Genomic DNA, 19,249 nt, shown 5'->3' with positions numbered 1-19,249 from the left:
CAGGGATTTACCACACTAGATGGAACCCAAGGGCTAGATCAGTGTCACTCAGCTGAAAGATGTATGGATTTTAACTCCCAGAATTCTCTAGCAAGTCATCAAGGAGTTTCCACAGAAGATTGTGGAGAAGAATAGAGCTAAGAATCTGTGAGAGTTCCAGATTCAGAAGGACAGGCAGGCATTAGATAATCTACCAGACACTGTAGTAGTAGACAGATTAATAGAAAAAGAACAGAAGAGTTCAGGAGGCCAGGCAAGCCGGGCAAAGCAAGGCACCCCTTGACATGAGTGATGTGTCATGCCCCCCTCCCCCAGTTACATGACTAACCAGTCATGCCCACCCAATCACATGACCACTAAGCCACACCCACCCAGCCATGTCCACAGAATTGGCAATAAATTTTTTTGAATCCCACCACTGATTAGTTTGTAGTTCTTATTCTTGAGCAGCAAGTATTAAACTTTCCATTTCTTTCTTGATGGAAGAATAAGCCATGCCCATTTCAAGCTGTCATCACATTTTCCTTCAATGTTTTTCAAGTGCTGTCCATGCAAAGCTTTGGTTTTCCATCTATTTAATCTATCTTCCAGCTGTATTTCCTTATATTGTGCTTCTGCTTCTGTTGTTTTTACAATGTTCTTTGTTTTCACAGCTTGCAGCAATTTTTCTGTACTTTGGTTCACATAATCAATCTGTTATTGTTATTGTTATTTGTATTATTATTATTTAAAAATGAAACTCAGTTAATTGCTCCCTCTTATTCAAATCAGGTCTCAGAATAATGATATAGCACATGGGAGAAAAAATGCAGCCCAGCAATCCAGCTACTGAAGCCAAAATGGAGAAGATCTCCACAGCAACCACGTATTCTCCCTTGGTGCTCAAATAGGTGGGAACAAATGACACCCAGACACTGCAAAAGACCAAGATGTTCTCTGTTTTCACAGCTTGCAGAAATTTTTATGTACTTTGGTTCACATAATAATTATGTTATTGTTGTTTTTATTGTTACTGTTACTGTTATTGTTATTTAAACATAAAACTCAGTCAATTGAACATTTAAAAATGTATCACAAATATCACTGACTTGCTCCAATGGTTGATATAGTTTGCTGACAGCATCCTAGGTTTCAACAAGAATCTTCTTAAAATTTACATTGTTTTAAGTAGCACAACCTTTTGCAGCTTGCTAGCATTATCGCAGGAAGCTGCAAATTCTTGAGGTATTTTCAAAAATTCTTGGACATTGTACCAAGTACCCCGATGACAATGGGTATCACTGTTGCATGTTTCATCCAATAATTGTGTAGTTTCGATATCTAGGTCGTGATATTTCATAATTTTTTCCTGTTCTTTTGCATTAGAATTATGATTATACATTTTTGTCATTCTAAGAAATGCAGCAAAATACTTAGGCCTCATGAAACATTTTGGGATTTGGCTTCTTGAAATTCATTGAAAGCAAGAAACAAAACACAGATATAAAACCACTATTAGACCAATATCTTTAAGGAAATTTAAGACAGTTAAATGAGGGAAGCTAAGAAGTAATTCTCCATCACAATCATCTTCCAAAATGTCTGATGGTTAAATGAGAGTTTGCAGTCGCACAGGTTCTCTGTATGTTTACTTTTCCAATAATGTCTAACTTCCTCGTTTGACTTCATGGGAATCTTGATGCAAAGCAAGAGTGACATGCTAAATTATCTGTCATAGTTTCACAGAGTGAGTGTATTAGGGATATATATCTGTGTCCCTATATATCAAGTTATTGTCTTATATGTCACATGATATGCTGATATGAGGAAATAACGCAGAATCCCCAAAGCACCCCCCAAAACCAAAACCCTTTATATTATATGGAAAATAACCAATTTATCTTCATTCAAGATATAAATATCAGTTTTATTTTTTTATTAATTGCTCCTTCTTATTCAAATCAGGTCTCAGAATAATGATATAGCACTTGGGAGAAAAAATGCAGCCCAGCAATCCAGCTGCTGAAGCCAAAATGGAGAAGATCTCCACAGCAACCACATATTTTTCCTTGGTGCTCAAATAGGTGGGAACAAATGACACCCAGACACTGCAAAAGACCAACATGCTGAAGGTGATGAATTTGGCTTCGTTGAAGCTGTCAGGTAAATTCCTAGCCAAGAAGGCCACTGTGAAAGTGACAGCGGTCAAGAGCCCCATAAAGCCAAGGACAGTATAAAACATTGTGGTTGAACCTTCGTTACATTCCAGGACAATTTCTTCAACCATGGAGTTCATGTCTGAATCTGGAAATGGGGGAGATATGGCCAACCACAATACACAGATGGTGAACTGAACTGTGAAGACAGATAGGACAATAGTGTTGGCCATCCTTCTCCCCACCCACTTCCTCATTTTAGAGCCTGGCTTTGTGGCCATGAAAGCAAGAACTACTATGGTTGTTTTACCCAAAATACAAGAAAGAGCTATTGAGAAAGTGATGCAAAACGTAGTTTGTCTCAAGAGACATTTTACTCGATCAGGTTGCCCAATAAAGAGAAGAGTGCAAAGGAAGGAGAACAGGAGAGCAATGAGAAGTGTGTAGGTGAGGTTCCTGTTGTTGGCTTTGACAATGGGAGTGTCCTGGTGTTTAATGAAGATTCCCAGGACCGCAGCTGAGACGACAGAAAAGGAGACTGCAATCATTACCAAAGAAATACCCAACAGCTCTTGGAAAGTTAAATAAGTGACAGTTTTTTGAAGGCAATTATCTTGACCCTTGTTTGGATATTGATCCTCTGGACATGGGAAACAGTCATCTAAGTCTGGGGAAAAAGAACAAATAAAACTGTTTCACAGAACCATGATAGTTTTAAGCATGAAGAATTAATAGCATACTTTATTTACTAAGATATCATGACTTCATATTATTTTTTGAAAATAATATACAAAATGCACTAAAGTATACAACCTATCAGATAAGATTTTCCGACACCATAATACTTATACTTAATAAATTTATATTTATTAAATTATCCATATATTAAACATGTTTCTTTGCTTACCCATTTGGTCAGCTATCTTCCCATCTGGACACCGTCTACAGTCATAACAGCAGGATAATCTCCCTTCAATTTTTACCTTGCTGGAGCCAGAAGGACATTTTTCATTACAGATGGAAAGAGGCATTGTCTGTTATAAATAAAATGAGATTTCTTTCATATGAAGCATGTATGTGTTGGGAGTTTCCATTTGATGAATTAGACATACCCAAACTCTTCCCATCCTCACCAATCGTTAGTGTCCAATTTCACCATTTTCTTTTGTTTCAAATTCATTAAAATTCAGTTCAGTTCAATTAATTTGTTCCTCAATCTTCAGCAAGTAGAAGGGGTGTGAACTTCAACTGCCAGAATTCCCCAGCCAGGATGTTGAAGTTTGGAATTGAAGTCCACACCTCATAAATTTGCTGAGTTTGGGAAACAAACACCTGCTTTTTTTGATCTGAAGTATTCATTTTTAATATATGTTTGCATTCTATTTTATCATATATCAATTTATCTGATTGCTTTGTCTTAGTTTATCTCAATTTCATTGCATTGAACTCAATGCTCATGCATTGATATGCTCAACTGACTAATCACAAAATCCAGTACTACAATTACTGAGATGATTTTCCATTGGAGATAATCAAAGGTTATGGGCATTTCAATTTTAAATCACCCATTTATATTTCAGTATTTTATGTTCACATCACATATAAAAAATACTGAGGCTGCTAAATCCAAAGGTTGTTGTCGTGATAGTCATTTAATCATTTATTTCTGTGGATGAATGAATACGCGGTTTCTTAAAAACTGAAAAACAAGACACACCTGGTTAAATACAAGGGGCCAAACAGCATCCACGGTAGAAATGGTGTGGAACTTGTCTGGGGGAGCCATAGGATCAATGCTTCCAATTTGGACTCTTAGAAAGGACTTGTTTGGAAATGTGACCCAATTGAAAACATCCAACCCCGTTTCAAATTCTCCATTGGGGCCAAAAGAAACCTGTTCTCCAGCACTGTTGTTAAAAGAGACATGCTGCAAAAAATGGTGGAGCTAAATGAAAATCAAAGTAATATAAATATTAACTGGATTCCTTGAAATCATATGGAGAAATCACAGTTCCTTCTGTTTTGCTTACAGTCAATGGAATGCCATTTTTTCATCAATATACACGGTTTTTAATTGAAAACGAAATAATTAAAAAATAATTGAAATCCATTTAAATTTGAAATTTTCTTCATGCTATTGATTGACAAAGTTTTTACATTTGAAACTGTTAAATATACAGGTTGTAGATTAAATAAGATCCTTTACATATTATTTCATACATGAAGTACATATTCAGAGTTTTGCAGCATTAATTCAGCTCCAGAAAAATAAACACAGATGGCTTTGTTTATTTACAGCACTTAATAATATAATAAGTAGGTTTTTTAAACCAGTTGTAGATTTTTCCAACATGCAGCAAACTCAGACAGAAACATATTGCAAGTCACTTCAACAGACGAGCAAATTAATTTCTCATTTACTTTAGTTCAGCAGGCAAGCAGAAGAGAGAAGCAATTCATTTCAATAGACAGATTCAGAACTCAATAGCTTCAGAGCTGCACAGCTTAACATAGAGCCATGCCTAGGCTACTTCTAGTTTCAGTTTCCATCCTAGGCTATTTCTAGTTTCAGTTTCCAAATTGTCCCCATTGGCTGATTTAGTTACCATGCCTATTCATTGGCTGACCTTGTTACCAAGCTCTATCCCAGTTCACGAATATACAACATAAGTTATATATTTAAACTTTTTCAATATCTTCATTTTATTTTCAAACTTCATCCAATTTTGCATGCAAGATCTTTGTTATTCAGATCTGGGGCTCTGAGATTGCAGCTGATATCTTCGCCCCTGGTTGGTCCTAATGGACCTAAATCGTCCCGTAGAGATGGTGATAGTAAGGGGCGCGTTCTGCTGATCCCAGGGACATCGCAAAGTCCCTGGCTGATCCAGAAGAAGCCCTTTTACCATCGGCGGAGAGGCAGCCTCCTTGGCTGCTGAAGCTGTGGCAGCTCCGGAAGAGAGAGAACGTGCATCGGCTGGTGAGAATTTTTTTTTTGGGGGAACTCAAGGACACTCTAAAATGAGAAGAATCCTGTAAGACTTTGGACAAAAACTGATGGAACTGATTTAGCGGCGATTTCTTAGAGAGAATGTCAAATTGAGGCTTGGCTTTTTTACTTTTACTTTTGTTTTCATTGAACTTCTATTGTGATCTAGTAACTGTAACTAGACTGGTTTTTCCTTTTATATTTATCTAATTTTTCTTTCTTTTTTCCCTCTTTTGATTGTTAATAGTTTTTTTTTAGAATAGAGGCTCCCTTTAGTAATTTTTTTTTCTTTTAAATATATATATATAAACATGTATATTTCCCTCTTTTTCCTAGGCTTTTTGGGGAAAGAAGGGGGAGTGGACTAAGGAAACTTTGTAACACTGCCAACTAGAGGCTTGAAGATACTTTATTGAAAGTTGAAAAAGCTGTGAAGGAATCCTTTCTCAAGGACACTGGAACTTGATTAGATAGAGGGAAGAACACCGGAGAATGTTTTAACAGGTGTTCTTTGGAACTTCTATTATTGAGTACTTGAAGTTTGGCTTTGGAATTTGTGGAGAAGCCATAATAAGAGTCTTGGATAACTAAATAAGATGCAGTGTGCTCTCTTTCTTATCTTTCTTTAGCTGTTTCATCCCTCCTCCTCAACCCCACATCATTTTGTAATATTTGTATATCTATTTTCTTTTTCTTTTGTTTGACTTTATTTTTAATTTTTAAACTTACTTTTTTTTTTTAAAGGGAAAGCCTCAGAATAGCTTTTCTTTTTCTTTTTGCTTATTGGGATTTTTGCCTTTTCTATTTTCTATTTTCATTTTTTATTTATTTTTATGGTTATTTTTTTATTTTTTGAGATCCTACAATTGGACTAGGGTGTGAAGAACCTGAAGGATTCTTTCTTTTCCTTTTTTTTATCATTGTTTTTAATATTATTGGGTCTTACTCTCTTTTTCTTTTTTATTATTCTTAATTTTTATTTTTGAATCATAATTGGCCATCTTACAATAGGATTAAGGTCTAGAAGAACCTGAAGAATCTCCTTCTTTTTTTTCTTTTTAATCTTCTTTTTCTCCTTCTCTTTTTAATTCTGGACTCTTTATTTTTATTGGCTTTTTTTAATGGTTTTCTTCTTCCCAATTGGATTATGATTGGCTACCCTACTGATTGGATTAAAGGAGCTTAAAGATCTTGAGTTATTCAAATGAGTAAGAAAACTTTACCTTCTGGCAGTTCAACTTCTGCTCCTGCTTCTCCATCAACTGGAGGACGACTATCAATAATGGCAAAGCAAGATAAAGTACAAATGGATCTAGCAACGATTATACAAGGAATACAAGAACTCAAAACAAGCATTGACCAAAGAACAGAGAGTATTGAACAAAGAATTGCAAAGACTGATGAAAAATTGAAAACTTTCAACAGATGATGGCAAAACAGGAGGAGTGACTCCAAAAATTGAGGAGAAAGATAAACAAAGAGATGAGACAATTGGAAATATTGTTAGCAAATTAACAACGGTGCAACAAGATATAACTGGGATGTTGAAGTGGGAGATGGATAGGTCAGAATTTTATCTCAGGATTTCAAAATATTGAGGAAGAAAAAGGACAGGATTTGGCGGCTGTAATGATAGAAATTCTGGCTGGAGCTTTGGAGATAACAGAGGAAAAGATGATGGACGGAGTAGATGAGATATATCGTGTTTTTACAAGATATGCAATGAGGAATAAGCTACCAAGGGAGATCCATGTCAGATTTACTAAGAAGACTATTAAAACACAAATATTACAAGTCGCAAGAGATAAGGGGCTGAAATATAAAGGTAAAGAGATTATGGTTTTAAAACAAGTCCCCAGAAGAGTGAGAGAGATGAGAAGAGAATATCGATTCTTGACCAAAAATTATTGGAAAAGATGTGAATTATAGATGGTTGATCCCAGAAGGATTAATGTTTATATGGCAAGAACAGAGACACAGAATCGACTCAATTGAGAAAGCAGAAATATTCCACAACAAATTTTTTTGGAAGAAGAGAAATAGAGACAGAAAAAGAAACCTTTGCAATTGAGCCTCAAGAAGACCAGATGAGATCGGGGAAGGAAGAAGGTGCGGTAGGTGGACAAATGGAGACCAAAGAACAACGTGAAGTAAGATCCACGAGAACTGTTAGACCTAAATATAAAACATAACCATGGAGGAAAAAGAATGATTTCTATGAATATAAATGGATTGAACTCAGCTATTAAAAGAAGAAATTTTTTTCATAAATTAGAGAAGTTAAAATTTGATATAATTTGCCTACAAGAAGTACATATTAAAAAACAACATCAACGATTATTGGTAAGACCAAAACTGGGGAAAATTTTTACTTCCTTGACTAACTGTAAGAAAAGAGGAGTGGTCCTGTATATTAAAGAAACTATTGTAGCAAAATTGGTTTATACTGATGAAGATGGAAGAGTATTAATGGTTGAAATAGTGGATAACAATATAAAAATATTACTTGTTGCAATCTATGCTCCGAACGATAAACAAGAAGAATTTTATAAAAAGTTACATATGAAATTAATTGGACTGGACCATGTCAATATAATTATGATGGGAGATCTTAATGGAATTGTAGATAATAAATTGGACTATACAGCGACAGCATTAAAACAAAATAGAAAGACTCTCCCTAAATCCTTTTTTAAAATGGTAGATGAATTAAATTTAAAAGATATATGGAGAGAAAGAAATGGTAAAACGCAGCAATATACTTTTTATTCAAATAGACATTTATCATGGTCCAGAATAGATATGATTTGGACTTCATCAGAACTAATATCTGACATTCAAGAAATAAATATAGAAATGGGTATATGGGCAGACCATAACCCTATGACAATTAAACGGAAAGGACAAAGAAGAAGATCTAGATGGACATTAAATAACGCTATCTTAAAGGAAAAAGACTTTACACAATGGATGGACAAAGAATTGGCCTTCTTAACAAAGCCAATTATTTGTAAAAGGATGGACCATGAGGGGAGTTATTTCATAAAAAAAATATGAAATACTAATAAATAAATATTCTTTCATTTTTTAACTGTCCAAACAAGAAGGAAATGAGAAAAAAAAAATCCTGATTACAAACTAAACAATATGGTATACGCAGTACAATGCAATGAAATATGTGGAGATTTCTTCATTGGGGAAACAAAACAACTCCTTCATAAAACATGGCACAACATGAGAAAGTAAACACTATGTCAAAATTGATCAGCTCTCTCTAAACAGAGGGGGAGGGATACCACATCATCTATCTCCAGTCTACTACACAGTCCTTTAAAGCCAGTACTTTTATACCTGATCTTCCTTTATTTTGCATTAGCAAATGTTACCTGCCACGTTGATTGAATAAAATGCTTCTGCCTCCTCGGATCAAATTTTCGACCATTTTTGAGTTGGGAGGCATGAAATGCCCTCAGAGCATGTGCCACAGCATAGACTGCATTGTAGATGCTGTAACTAAGTCCACCCATGGTGGTCTCAAAGACAGAATTAGGAAGAGTGTCCAGCTTCTCTTCTCCAGTGCAGATCCTTTCAGCATTCTCATCTGAAATATCACTAGAAAATGAGCATTCAAATACATCTTTCCAGAAATCCCTAATAAACCCATTGTCTTTTTCAAAAATTGGGTTTTTTGTCTGCATAAATTGTTGGAATCCTATTATCTCTTTTGAATGAAGTGCAAAGGAAATTGCACCATGGAGAAAATCAATGGGCAATTGTCTTTGCATTAGAATAGAGGTAAATTCCATTTGAGCTGGCATGATCCAAACTTTGGCTTTTCTCTCCTCTGGAATATCATCAGAATCTAAACCAGCGAGCATCATCCTCAATGTCCCTATGCTTGAACTGTCACCATTCAAGATCACAGCAATGACTGTACTCCCCATGATTATTCTATATAATTTATTTGCTTCCTCCACCATTTCAGCAGTTTCATCACCATACATCATTTGGGGAATACATTCTGTAAAGTCAAAGCAGATTCCTCTCTCTAAAAACATGGAAAGACTCTTTTGAATGAACCTCTCTCTATCTTCCTCAAGCTCAGAAATCATTCCAACCCAGATCCATCCAAAATACATCAGTAAGGACAGGATTCCTTTATGTTGGTGGATCTCATCAGGGAACATCCATTTTACAAAAAGTGCTGATTTGTCATTATATGTCAAGGGTGGTGATCCAAATATGATCTAAGTGGGGAAAAGACAGAAGAACCAGAGGTTTTTTTAAATATATATATATTTATATATATATAAAGGAATCATGCATATATCTTTATGTACTAACTGGGCCTGAGTGGGTGTTCCAGGCAAGTTCCTAAAAATGAAATTTGTACCAAATAATGTCTGCAAATTTAGTACTGCTCATCAAGCAAAAAGTAGAATCATTTCTCCTTCACCTTCATATCTACTAACTTCCTCATCATTAAATAACGCATATTTTTTGCTTCCAGAATGCTTTTCATAAGAGTGATTATCAGGACTCAACATTTGAAAATAATATACTTGTGGACTTCCCATCTTGCTCCATATTTTACTCACCTGGGGAAATTTATAGTTGCACAGAGTGGTTGCCATATTGAGACAAGTTTTAGTCTGGGGTCCTCCAATGATGGCCACCACATTTCTTTGGTCATTACATTTGTAATTTGGGATAAATTTATCCTTTGTAGATAGAAATTCCATTGCTAATAGGTAAGTTGTGTAATCCTCAGGATAGTTGGTAGCGATGTGGAAACCGAGGCTAACATTGGACAAAATCCCAGAATTTCCATTGATGTCCTTTACAGCAAATGCCAGAGCCAAAGTGTGTTGGTAATTTGGGGTGAGGAACCTGCAGTGAGAATTATATACTGAATGAATATACTTCTGCTTTAGATTTGGACAGTAAATATTTTAAATATATGCATGTTTGTGTATATACATATACCCACACACACATTTAAAATATCTACTGTCTGAAGATATCTACTGTCTGTAAGACAGGCACATATACACAAGACATACATACTTAGTGTATGCATATATGTCTGTTTGCACATGCATACATATATACTTACACACAAAAACAAATATCTGGAAAACCCTAATTTGATTATATGATAGAAAATTATAGATAGGGTGGAGCAGTAAGCTAAAATCAAACCGAGAAAGCATTTGTACCCTGCTTTCTTCTGTATTTAAAATTCTTCTTCTGTTCTTAAGATTTTAAATTCATGATAAAATATCTCTTCCAGAATGAATTTGGATGCTAAGGTAGTATTTGATTTCAGTTTTGTCTATATTTTGCCCAATTTTTTCTAAGAGCGGGAAGTCAGTTCCATTTTTCCACCACAGAATTGTAAAAAGTAGAAAAGTTTCTCAAACACATCAGAGGCCTTAGTGTTTTAATTTTTGGTTGAGATGAAATGTGAAGAAGCTTGGAATTATACTGAAGAGATCTCCACGTTTTGAATTTTTTGACCTTTTTAGTGTCCTAGAAAGTTGATTTGTCTCAATTTAACCTCCAGTGATTGAATACGCTGATTTTCTCCCAGTTATGGAATTAAAAATGGCTAACCATGGACACTGGATTAACAACTGAAATGTTTCAACAGAAAAATGGAACATAGATAATCCAGTATAGGTAGAAATAAGGAAAATAATTATAATTATAATTGTTTTCCCTACTCTTTCCCCCCCTTCCCTTCCCTTTCCCTCTTTCCTCTCTCAAGCCTTCCTCTCTTTCCCTCTTGGCCTATGCCAAGACCTGTTTGTCTTTTTGTTGTATATAATTTGTAGCTGTGTTGTTGTTTTTTTAAAAAGTAAAACTAATAAAGTTTTTTCTAAAAAAAAAAGAAATAAGGAAAATAAGAAGAGGAGCTGCAGGAGCAGTAACAGGGGGATACTTACATGTACTGATCAAGTACTTCATGAGAAGGAAGGCTTTGGAAAGTGATCTCATTTGAAAGAAAGAAGACTTGATAAATAATTGCAGCAATGATTATGTCTCCAGACTGATAATACTTGTGAATGACTGGAAGAGGACTACTGAGCTTGCAATTGTAAATAGGAGTAATTAACAGGGTAGGAAAAAAAGTTAAAACTACGGTCCTGATCATAACCAACTCAGTGTAATATATAGTCATTATAGACATTAAAGAGCAACTGCTATGTTACCATTCAACCAAAGCCATGGGTTGGGCACTCATTTACGTTACCAAATATAATACAATGAAGGTTATCTGGAATTAAGACAAGGATGTATCACAGATCAAACACAAATCCTTCTTTTTCTCCATGCAGGCAGTTCTTTATATTTCTCTGCAGATGTGAATGCTATGTAATGTCTTAATCTTAGGGTCATAATTTTGTCAGTGTCTACTGAAATTCCCTTGAGAGATAGAGTAGAAGGGACACTGACTAAACTTAATTAGTAATCAGTGCTATTATTTTTTCCAAAAGTACTGTCTTTGAAGAATATCAGAAGGAAACATGTTTACCACATCTCAGTACTCACTGCAACACTGCTATGAACCTTTGAAACTAATACACAAAGTAGAAAGTGGTGCAGTGGGAGGTTATATCCACAAAGAAGAAAGCAAAATACAATTAGAAAGAAAAAGAAACATGTCTGTTGAAGTCATAGTGTTCTCTCCTTTGTTAAATAGAGGATCTACCTCATAACGTGGTACAGTAACAATTACTTAAGCTTTAGAAGGATTTACTGATCCCATATCCCATAAGCCTGTGCATTTTGTTAAGTGGGACCTAGCAGGAAAGCACTTTCTGCCCTGGCCTTATCTTGGAGATCTTTCTTGCTCTCAAGATGTGGCTGGCCCCAATCCAGTCATCCTTCTGGAAGGCTAAAAAGACCAGAAAGTCAAATGTACTGGGGATCATATCTTAGAGGGGATCCTACTACATCACGTTATATGACAGAAAATGGTCTGTCTTGACATGACACAATATGATATTTAATTGAAATGCACTGTCTGTTATCCTATTTTGCCATTTAGTTTCTATCTTTGTAATTTAGTATGGAATAAATCAACAAATGGAAGTTAAAATCAAATACTAATCTACTTTTAGAAACAACTGCTATTTTTATTTTTTGTTCTTTTTTGTTCTTTTTTCTTTATTTTTCTTCTGCCATTTATAAAAAACAATAAGTAGCAATCTAATGGAGATTTCACTTTATAGTATGTAGTTCAAGAAAGAAACATTTATTATACCACAAAACAATTCCATCCATTTTACAGTTATTTACTAAGGATTAGATAGGCCAAGATTTTCAGTCACCATAATACCAATTAAAAATTCAACCCCATTTATATTATTAAGTCATCCATATATTCAATATATTCCTTTCCTTACCCATTTGGTAAGTTATCTTCCCTTCTGAACACTGTCTACAGTCATAGTGGCAGGATAATGTCCCTTCTATTTTTACCTTACTGTAGCCAAAAGGACATTTCCCTTTACAGATGGAAAGAGGAATTGGAAATCTTTCACATGAAGAGCATACATGTTGGAAGTGTTTATTTTATCAAGTATATATATATGCTAACTTGTCACATCCTCATGAAAACTAAGTGTCCCTTTTCCCCATTTTCTTTTGTTTTAAATTTTAAAAAGAGTATACTCGGAATATTGCATCCAATTTTGCTTGCCACAATAGAAAAAGGTCTGAAGAGTATAGACAGAATGCAGAGAACTGCAACCAAGATGATTCGGGATTTGAGGCTAAACCATATGAAGAACAGTTCCAAGCAGTCTTCCAATATTTTAGGGCGTTCTATAAAGAAGAGGCATTCAACCTATCTCTAGGATTCATTTCATTATATATATTGCATGACTTTTACCATATCCCATTTTATTTTACTGTTTTATCTTCTGTAATTTTATTGTATTTTACTGTATCTGATCCTCATTTTAATAATATGACCCACTGAGTAATTAGTAGAGATTACTACTATGGTTTGTACTGGGATGATGTTACCAATGATTTGATAATCATGTCTCTAAAACAATTTCTATAAAATAATTAATTTATCAATTGATTAATTTTCTTATTGTTTGATTGATTAGTGTGGTTAGAAGGTTTAGTGCAAATAGTATGATTATTGATCAGTGTAAATGATCAGTGATTTATGTTATTTAATTGATTAGTAAAATTAGTGATTTCATGAATTTAATTGACCAGTGTGATTAGCAATTAGTATAATTAATTGATTAGGTTGATTGTGATTAGAGCTTAGTTTAATTAATTGATTAGGCTGATTGTTGCTTAGTGAAATTATTTGACTAGCGTGATTATTGTATTTTATTAATTAGTGTGATATTGGCTATATTGATTACCCAAATATCTTGTTTGATTGAACAATTTTATCAACGTACCATCTCAACAATCCTTCTATGCCAGGAAAAAAAACCAATGCCAAACAACAACCCAAAGAGAAAGAAATCCCCACCAATGAACCACAAGACTCGGGCACATGCCTTATATGTAAAGAAACTCTAAAGGATAATGAAAATTCCATCAATTATGACAATTATGCTCACCATGGCTGCTTGGGATTACCCAAGCAAATGACTCAATTCTTAGAATCATCCAACCATGCATTTCCATATTTAGCCCTGTTGGGCTAAATTGTGGTTGTACATTGAAAAGTATTTGTACTGTATATAGCTAGTCCTTACTTAAAATCATTGGTAACTTTTGAACTGGTAACTATTCAAAGTTACAAAGGCATTGAAGAAAGTAACTGATGGCTGTTTTTCACATTATGACTATTGCAGAATCCCAATGGTCATGCAATTGAAATTTGGATGCTTGGCAGCTGGTTCATATTTATGATTCTGTGTCCTGGGGCCATGTGATCATCTTTGGGACCTTCTGACAAGAAAAGTCAATGGGAAAACCAAATTCACTTAAAAACTGAAGTTCCTTACTTAACAACTGCAGCAATTCATTTAACAGTTGTGGCAAGAAAGGTTGTAAAATTAGGCAAATCTCACTTAAAACTATCTTGCTTCACAACATAGATTTTGGGCTCAATTGTGGTCATAGTCAAAGACTTCCTATATGGTCTCTTGTATTATGAACACTGCTCAGAATCACTATATGAGGAGGTGTGTTGTAAAAATTTGATAAGTAAAATTACAAACCAAATAGTAATTTACTTTTACAAATAAATGTCTTTTTCTTTTTCTTCCCTTTTCTTTATTTTCTCTCTGCCATTTGTAAACAACAATAAATACGAATTCAGTGAAGATCTCGGTGTTAAGGATTGAACTTAAGATAAAAAACATTTATTGCATTATAAATTAAGATCATCTATTTCGCAATTGTCAACCAAGCCACATTTAACCCTTTATTCATTAGCATCCCAGAAACCATAATTCATATTGACATTATTTTCCCCTTATCTTTAAATTTTTAAATTATGTAAATCATCCTAGGATTACCTCTTTATAATTACTACTGGATTGATGCCAATGTGGCTGCTGTAATACAACTGAATATTTGCTTTTTATAACAAGACAATATATTTAAGAAGTAAAAGAAATGCCACACTCATCAATATAAAAAAACCAGCCTCCCCTACATTTTAGCTTAATTCCAATTCCAATTATAATTTTTTTCTATTTTATTTTTTTCCAGATTTTGTTCTATTGTACTTTATTAATTTATTTGATTTTTTTGTTATATTTTTTTGTTTTTTATTTTTATTTTAAATATGGTTTTACACTGTGTAAGCTGCACCTTAAAATTGCCAAAGTTGAGAGGCATGAGTCTACACTATAGCTTATGATTTTCCATTCCTGATTTATTTAGAGTTTCGTGCAATTAAATAAATCAGTTGTGGTTTCCTTAACAAATACTGATTAAAGAAATATGAACCATAGATGCAGATATTTCATTACCAAACTAGGTAACATCATCAGTACTAGAAGGGAGTGGAGTTTTCTCTTAGTTTCATATATTAGTGGCTTACCCTCAATGTTGACCATTTGCTTCACAAACAATATTATGATTGGTGCCAGATGTCTATATCCTCAGGCAGAGAAGAACTATTTTGCAAATCTCTTTCAAATATTCTTTAAAATACAGAATTTCCCAACATTCCTTTTGGAAACTCCAACATGCAAACTGTGATTACTCCTCCTAAAATGAATCTTCTTTATCTGGAGCTTGAAAATTTGCTGTTTGCTGGGAAGATATGTAGCTAAAAATCAGTCTACATTTAGTAAACATCTGATTTGGGGTTCCAACTTTAGGTTACATTTTTGGCTGATTATTTTATTTCTACTATTAGTAAGGAAATGAATGAGAAATCATCATTTTTATAATTATTCCTGAATTTTTATAATTATCCCTTCACTAGATGGAACCCAAGGGCTAGATTAGTGTCGCTCAGCTGAAGATGTATGGATTTTAACTCCCAGAATTCTCTAACCAGTCATCAAGGAGTTTCCACAGAAGATTGTGGAGAATAATAGAGTTAAGAATCTGTGAGAGATCCAGATTCAGAAGGACAGGCAGGCATTAGATAATCTTCCAGACACTGTAGCAGTAGACAGATTAATAGACAAAGACCAGAAGAGCTCAGGAGGCCAGGCAAGCCGGGCAAGGCAAGGCACCCCTTGACATGAGTGATGTGGAGTTAGTCACACACCCCCAGTCACATGACTACCCAATCATGCCGACCCAGTCACATGACCACTAAGCCACGCCAACCAAACCATGCCCACAGAATTGGCAATAAATTTGTTTGAATCGCACCACTGATTAGTTTGTAGTTCTTGTGCTTGAGCAGCAAGTATTAAACCTTCCATGTCTTCCTTGATGGAAGAATAAGCCATGCCCATGTCAAGCTGTCATAACATTTTCCTTCAATGTTTTTCAAGTGCTGTCCATGCAAAGCTATGGTTTTCCATCTATTTAATCTATCTTCCAGCTGTATTTCCTTATATTCTGCCTCTGCTACTGTTGTTTTTATAATGTTCTTGGTTTTTAAAGCCTGCAGCAATTTTTCTGTACTTTGGTTCATATAATCATTCTGTTATTGTTATTGTTATTGTTATCGTTATCGTAAAAGCTGTTGCTATTGCTGTTGCTGTTGCTGTTTCTGTTATATTATTATTAGGTTGCTGACAGGTATCAACAAGAATCTTCTTCAAATGTTTGTTGTTTTGAGTAGCACAAACTTTTGCAGCTTGTTGGCATTATAGCAGGAAGCTGCAAATTCTTGCAAAATTCTTGGACATTGTACCAAGTACCCCGATGACAATGGGTATCACTGTTACATGTTTCATCCAATAATTGCATAGTTTCGATATCCAAATATTTTTTTCCAATTCTTTTTCATTAGAATTATGATTATACATTTTTGTCATTCTAATAAATGCAGCAAAATACTTAGGCCTTCTGAAAGATTTTGGGATTTGGCTTTTGAAATTCATTGAAAGCAAGAAACAAAACACAGATATAAATCCACTATTAGACCAATATCTTTAAGGAAAATTTAAGCCAGTTACATGAGGGAAGCTAAGAAGTAATTCTCCCTCACAATCTTCTTCCAAACTCTTTATTCAATTTCCACAACAACATAACTCAACAAAATGTTGAGACTTTTGTCTCAACATACGTTCACACAAAAACCACCACAATGATGTGATCCCCAATTATAATTTCAAAAAAGGCAACTATGATCTTATAAACAACGATCTCTCATCCCTTGATTGGCAATCTCTATTCACTGGATGCAATACTGTTGAAGACCATTACAACATATTTTTACTTGAAGTCAAAAGAGTCATCAAACTATATGTACCAACAACTACTTCCAAAACAAAACAAAAAAACAGATTGCCCATAACAATAAGGAAACTTCAATCCAAAAAGAGATCACTCTGGCAGAAAAACAAAACTGGTCACGTTGCCAATTTCAAAAGCCGATACAAAAATTTCTGCCACCAAATAAAGACCGAATGCACCAATTATCACATTAAACAAGAGGAAAACCTTCTAAGCACCAATTCCACCAATGCTTTTTACAATTTTGTAAACAACAAACCACCCCGATAGGACCTAATGGTAAAGACTGCAACGACGACACCATTAAAGCCAACATCTTTAACACATTTTTTGGCTCAGTATTTGTAAACAGCAATGGATCATGCCCAGCATTTCCTAGCCGAACCACAGATAACTACAGTGATCTAATACATATCAATTTTACAGAAGACAATGTTGAAAAAGCACTACGCAATCTAAAACCATCTCTATCTATTGGACCGGATGGAATATGTGCCTATTTCTTAAAAAAGTTATCCACTGCCATAGCCAAACCTCTAACCATAATCTTTGAAAAATCTTTCAGGACCAGTTCCTTGCCTAACCTATGGTCACAAGCCACAGTCATCCCCATCTTCAAAAAGGGAGACCCTTGCCTAGTTGAAAATTACAGACCAATCTCCTTATGCTGCGTCACCTGTAAAGTCATGGAATCAATTATTAACCAATCCATCATCCTCCACTTAGAGACAAACAACCTACTCTCCAATAAACAATTTGGTTTCAGAAAAAAACTATCCTGTAATCTGCAACTCTTACACTGATCAGGGCAAAACAATAGATGCAATCTACATAGACTTCTGTAAAGCCTTTGATTCAGTGGTACATGACAAACTACTACTAAAAATAAAATCCTATGGTATCTCTGGACAACTGCATAACTGGATAGAAGCATTCCTGTCAAACAGACAACAAATGGTCAAAATTGGGAGCGTCTATCAAATTCTGTACCTGTCAATAGTGGTGTCCCCCAAGGCAGTGTTCTAGGACCAACTCTCTTCATACTCTACATAAATGACCTCTGTGATCATATTAAGAGCAACTGCGTTCTTTTCGCTGATGATGTAAAGCTGTTCAATACCACAGACAATACTGCTACCCTTCAAAAAGATCTTGACTGTGTATCAGAATGGTCAAACAAATGGCAACTTCAAATCTCAACAAATAAATGCTCTGTCTTACATATTGGCAAAAAAAATCCGAAAATAAAATACAAGCTGAATAGCAAGATCTTGTTGATGATCCAAGCTCTGTAAAGGACCTTGGAATACTCACCTCTAATGATCTAAGTGCTAGTGCCCACTGCAACTACATAGCCAAAAAGGCATTAAGAGTTCTTAACCTAATCTTACGTAGCTTTTTCTCTGGTAATATCACACTACTAACTAGAGCATACAAAACATTTGCTAGACCAATACTCGAATACAGCTCATCAGTCTGGAACCCACATTACGTATCTGATATTAGCACAATTGAGAAAGTCCAGAAATATTTCACAAGAAGAGTTCTCCACTCCTCTACTCGTTGTAGAATACCTTATGCCACCAGACTTGAAATTCTAGAACTAGAAAACCTTGAATTACGCCATCTTCGGTCTGATTTAAGCATGGTATATAAAATCATACATTGCAATGTCCTACCTGTCAATGAATACTTCAGCTTCAACCATAACAACACAAGAGCACACAACAGATACAAACTCAAGGTTAACCGCACCAAGCTTGATTGCAGGAAATACGACTTCAGCAACAGAGTGGTCAATGTCTGGAATACTCTATCCGACTCTGTAGTTTCTTCCCCAAACCTCAAAAACTTTAACCTTAGACTGTCTACTATTGACCTCACCACTTTCCTAAGAGGTCTGTAGGGGGCGTGAATAAGCGCACCAATGTGCCTACCGTCCCTGTCCTATTGTTTCTTTTATTTTTCTTTCATTTTTCTTATATGTACTCATTTCATGTATTCATAATTATGTATACACTTTTACTTATTATCTCGTAAACAATTGACAAATAAATAATATAAATAAAAAATAACTGTGGATGCTATCATGCTTCAAGGGGGACTAGTATTGATTGTTTCCCAATTTCTGGACAACCATCTTATCCATAACACCAACATCTGGGTCTCAACCATCCAGATTTGGAACAGTAGAAATTAGTGGGTGATTTCCTCTATTTTTTTTTTTAAAGAAAACGTACTTCTGAAGAATATTAGGATGGTTGGC

At 34.8% G+C, this 19,249-nt stretch overlaps 2 protein-coding genes across 2 annotated transcripts; both read right to left on the bottom strand.

Annotated features, from left to right (window-relative positions):
* Nucleotides 1-1,886: 1,886 nt before the first annotated feature.
* On the bottom strand, nucleotides 1,887-3,166 carry LOC113453036 (vomeronasal type-2 receptor 26-like). The gene is made up of 2 exons (XM_026724544.2): nucleotides 3,043-3,166; nucleotides 1,887-2,802 (listed from the first exon to the last, which is right to left on the bottom strand). Exons 1-2 carry the CDS (start codon nucleotides 3,164-3,166, stop codon nucleotides 1,907-1,909), a joined length of 1,020 nt encoding a protein of 339 aa, XP_026580329.2. The 3' UTR covers nucleotides 1,887-1,906.
* A 5,320-nt stretch (nucleotides 3,167-8,486) lies between these two features.
* Nucleotides 8,487-12,689, bottom strand: LOC148124263 (vomeronasal type-2 receptor 26-like). Its single transcript, XM_087917251.1, has 3 exons — nucleotides 12,613-12,689; nucleotides 9,723-10,014; nucleotides 8,487-9,371 (listed from the first exon to the last, which is right to left on the bottom strand). The coding sequence occupies exons 1-3, from the start codon at nucleotides 12,687-12,689 to the stop codon at nucleotides 8,487-8,489; spliced, it is 1,254 nt and encodes a 417-aa protein (XP_087773377.1).
* Nucleotides 12,690-19,249: the final 6,560 nt, after the last annotated feature.

This window comes from Pseudonaja textilis, chromosome Z (assembly GCF_049901715.1).
Source record: "Pseudonaja textilis isolate UNSWEBS1 chromosome Z, rPseTex1.2, whole genome shotgun sequence".
Taxonomy (NCBI): domain Eukaryota; kingdom Metazoa; phylum Chordata; class Lepidosauria; order Squamata; family Elapidae; genus Pseudonaja; species Pseudonaja textilis.
Note: the sequence above shows the minus strand (reverse complement) of the source record. Positions and strands in the feature narration are given on the sequence as shown.

Excerpts from the sequence above, each read along its gene's own strand:
- LOC148124263 (XM_087917251.1), bottom strand. The coding sequence starts at position 12,689 with ATGTATGCTCTTCATGTGAAAGATTTCCAATTCCTCTTTCCATCTGTA. Across the intron at positions 10,015-12,612 it reads GTCCTTTTGGCTACAGTAAG|GTTCCTCACCCCAAATTACC; the intron begins GTAAAAATAGAA and ends TTCTCACTGCAG. Across the intron at positions 9,372-9,722 it reads GCAACTATAAATTTCCCCAG|ATCATATTTGGATCACCACC; the intron begins GTGAGTAAAATA and ends TTCCCCACTTAG.
- LOC113453036 (XM_026724544.2), bottom strand. The coding sequence starts at position 3,166 with ATGCCTCTTTCCATCTGTAATGAAAAATGTCCTTCTGGCTCCAGCAAG. Across the intron at positions 2,803-3,042 it reads GAAGATAGCTGACCAAATGG|ACTTAGATGACTGTTTCCCA; the intron begins GTAAGCAAAGAA and ends CTTTTTCCCCAG.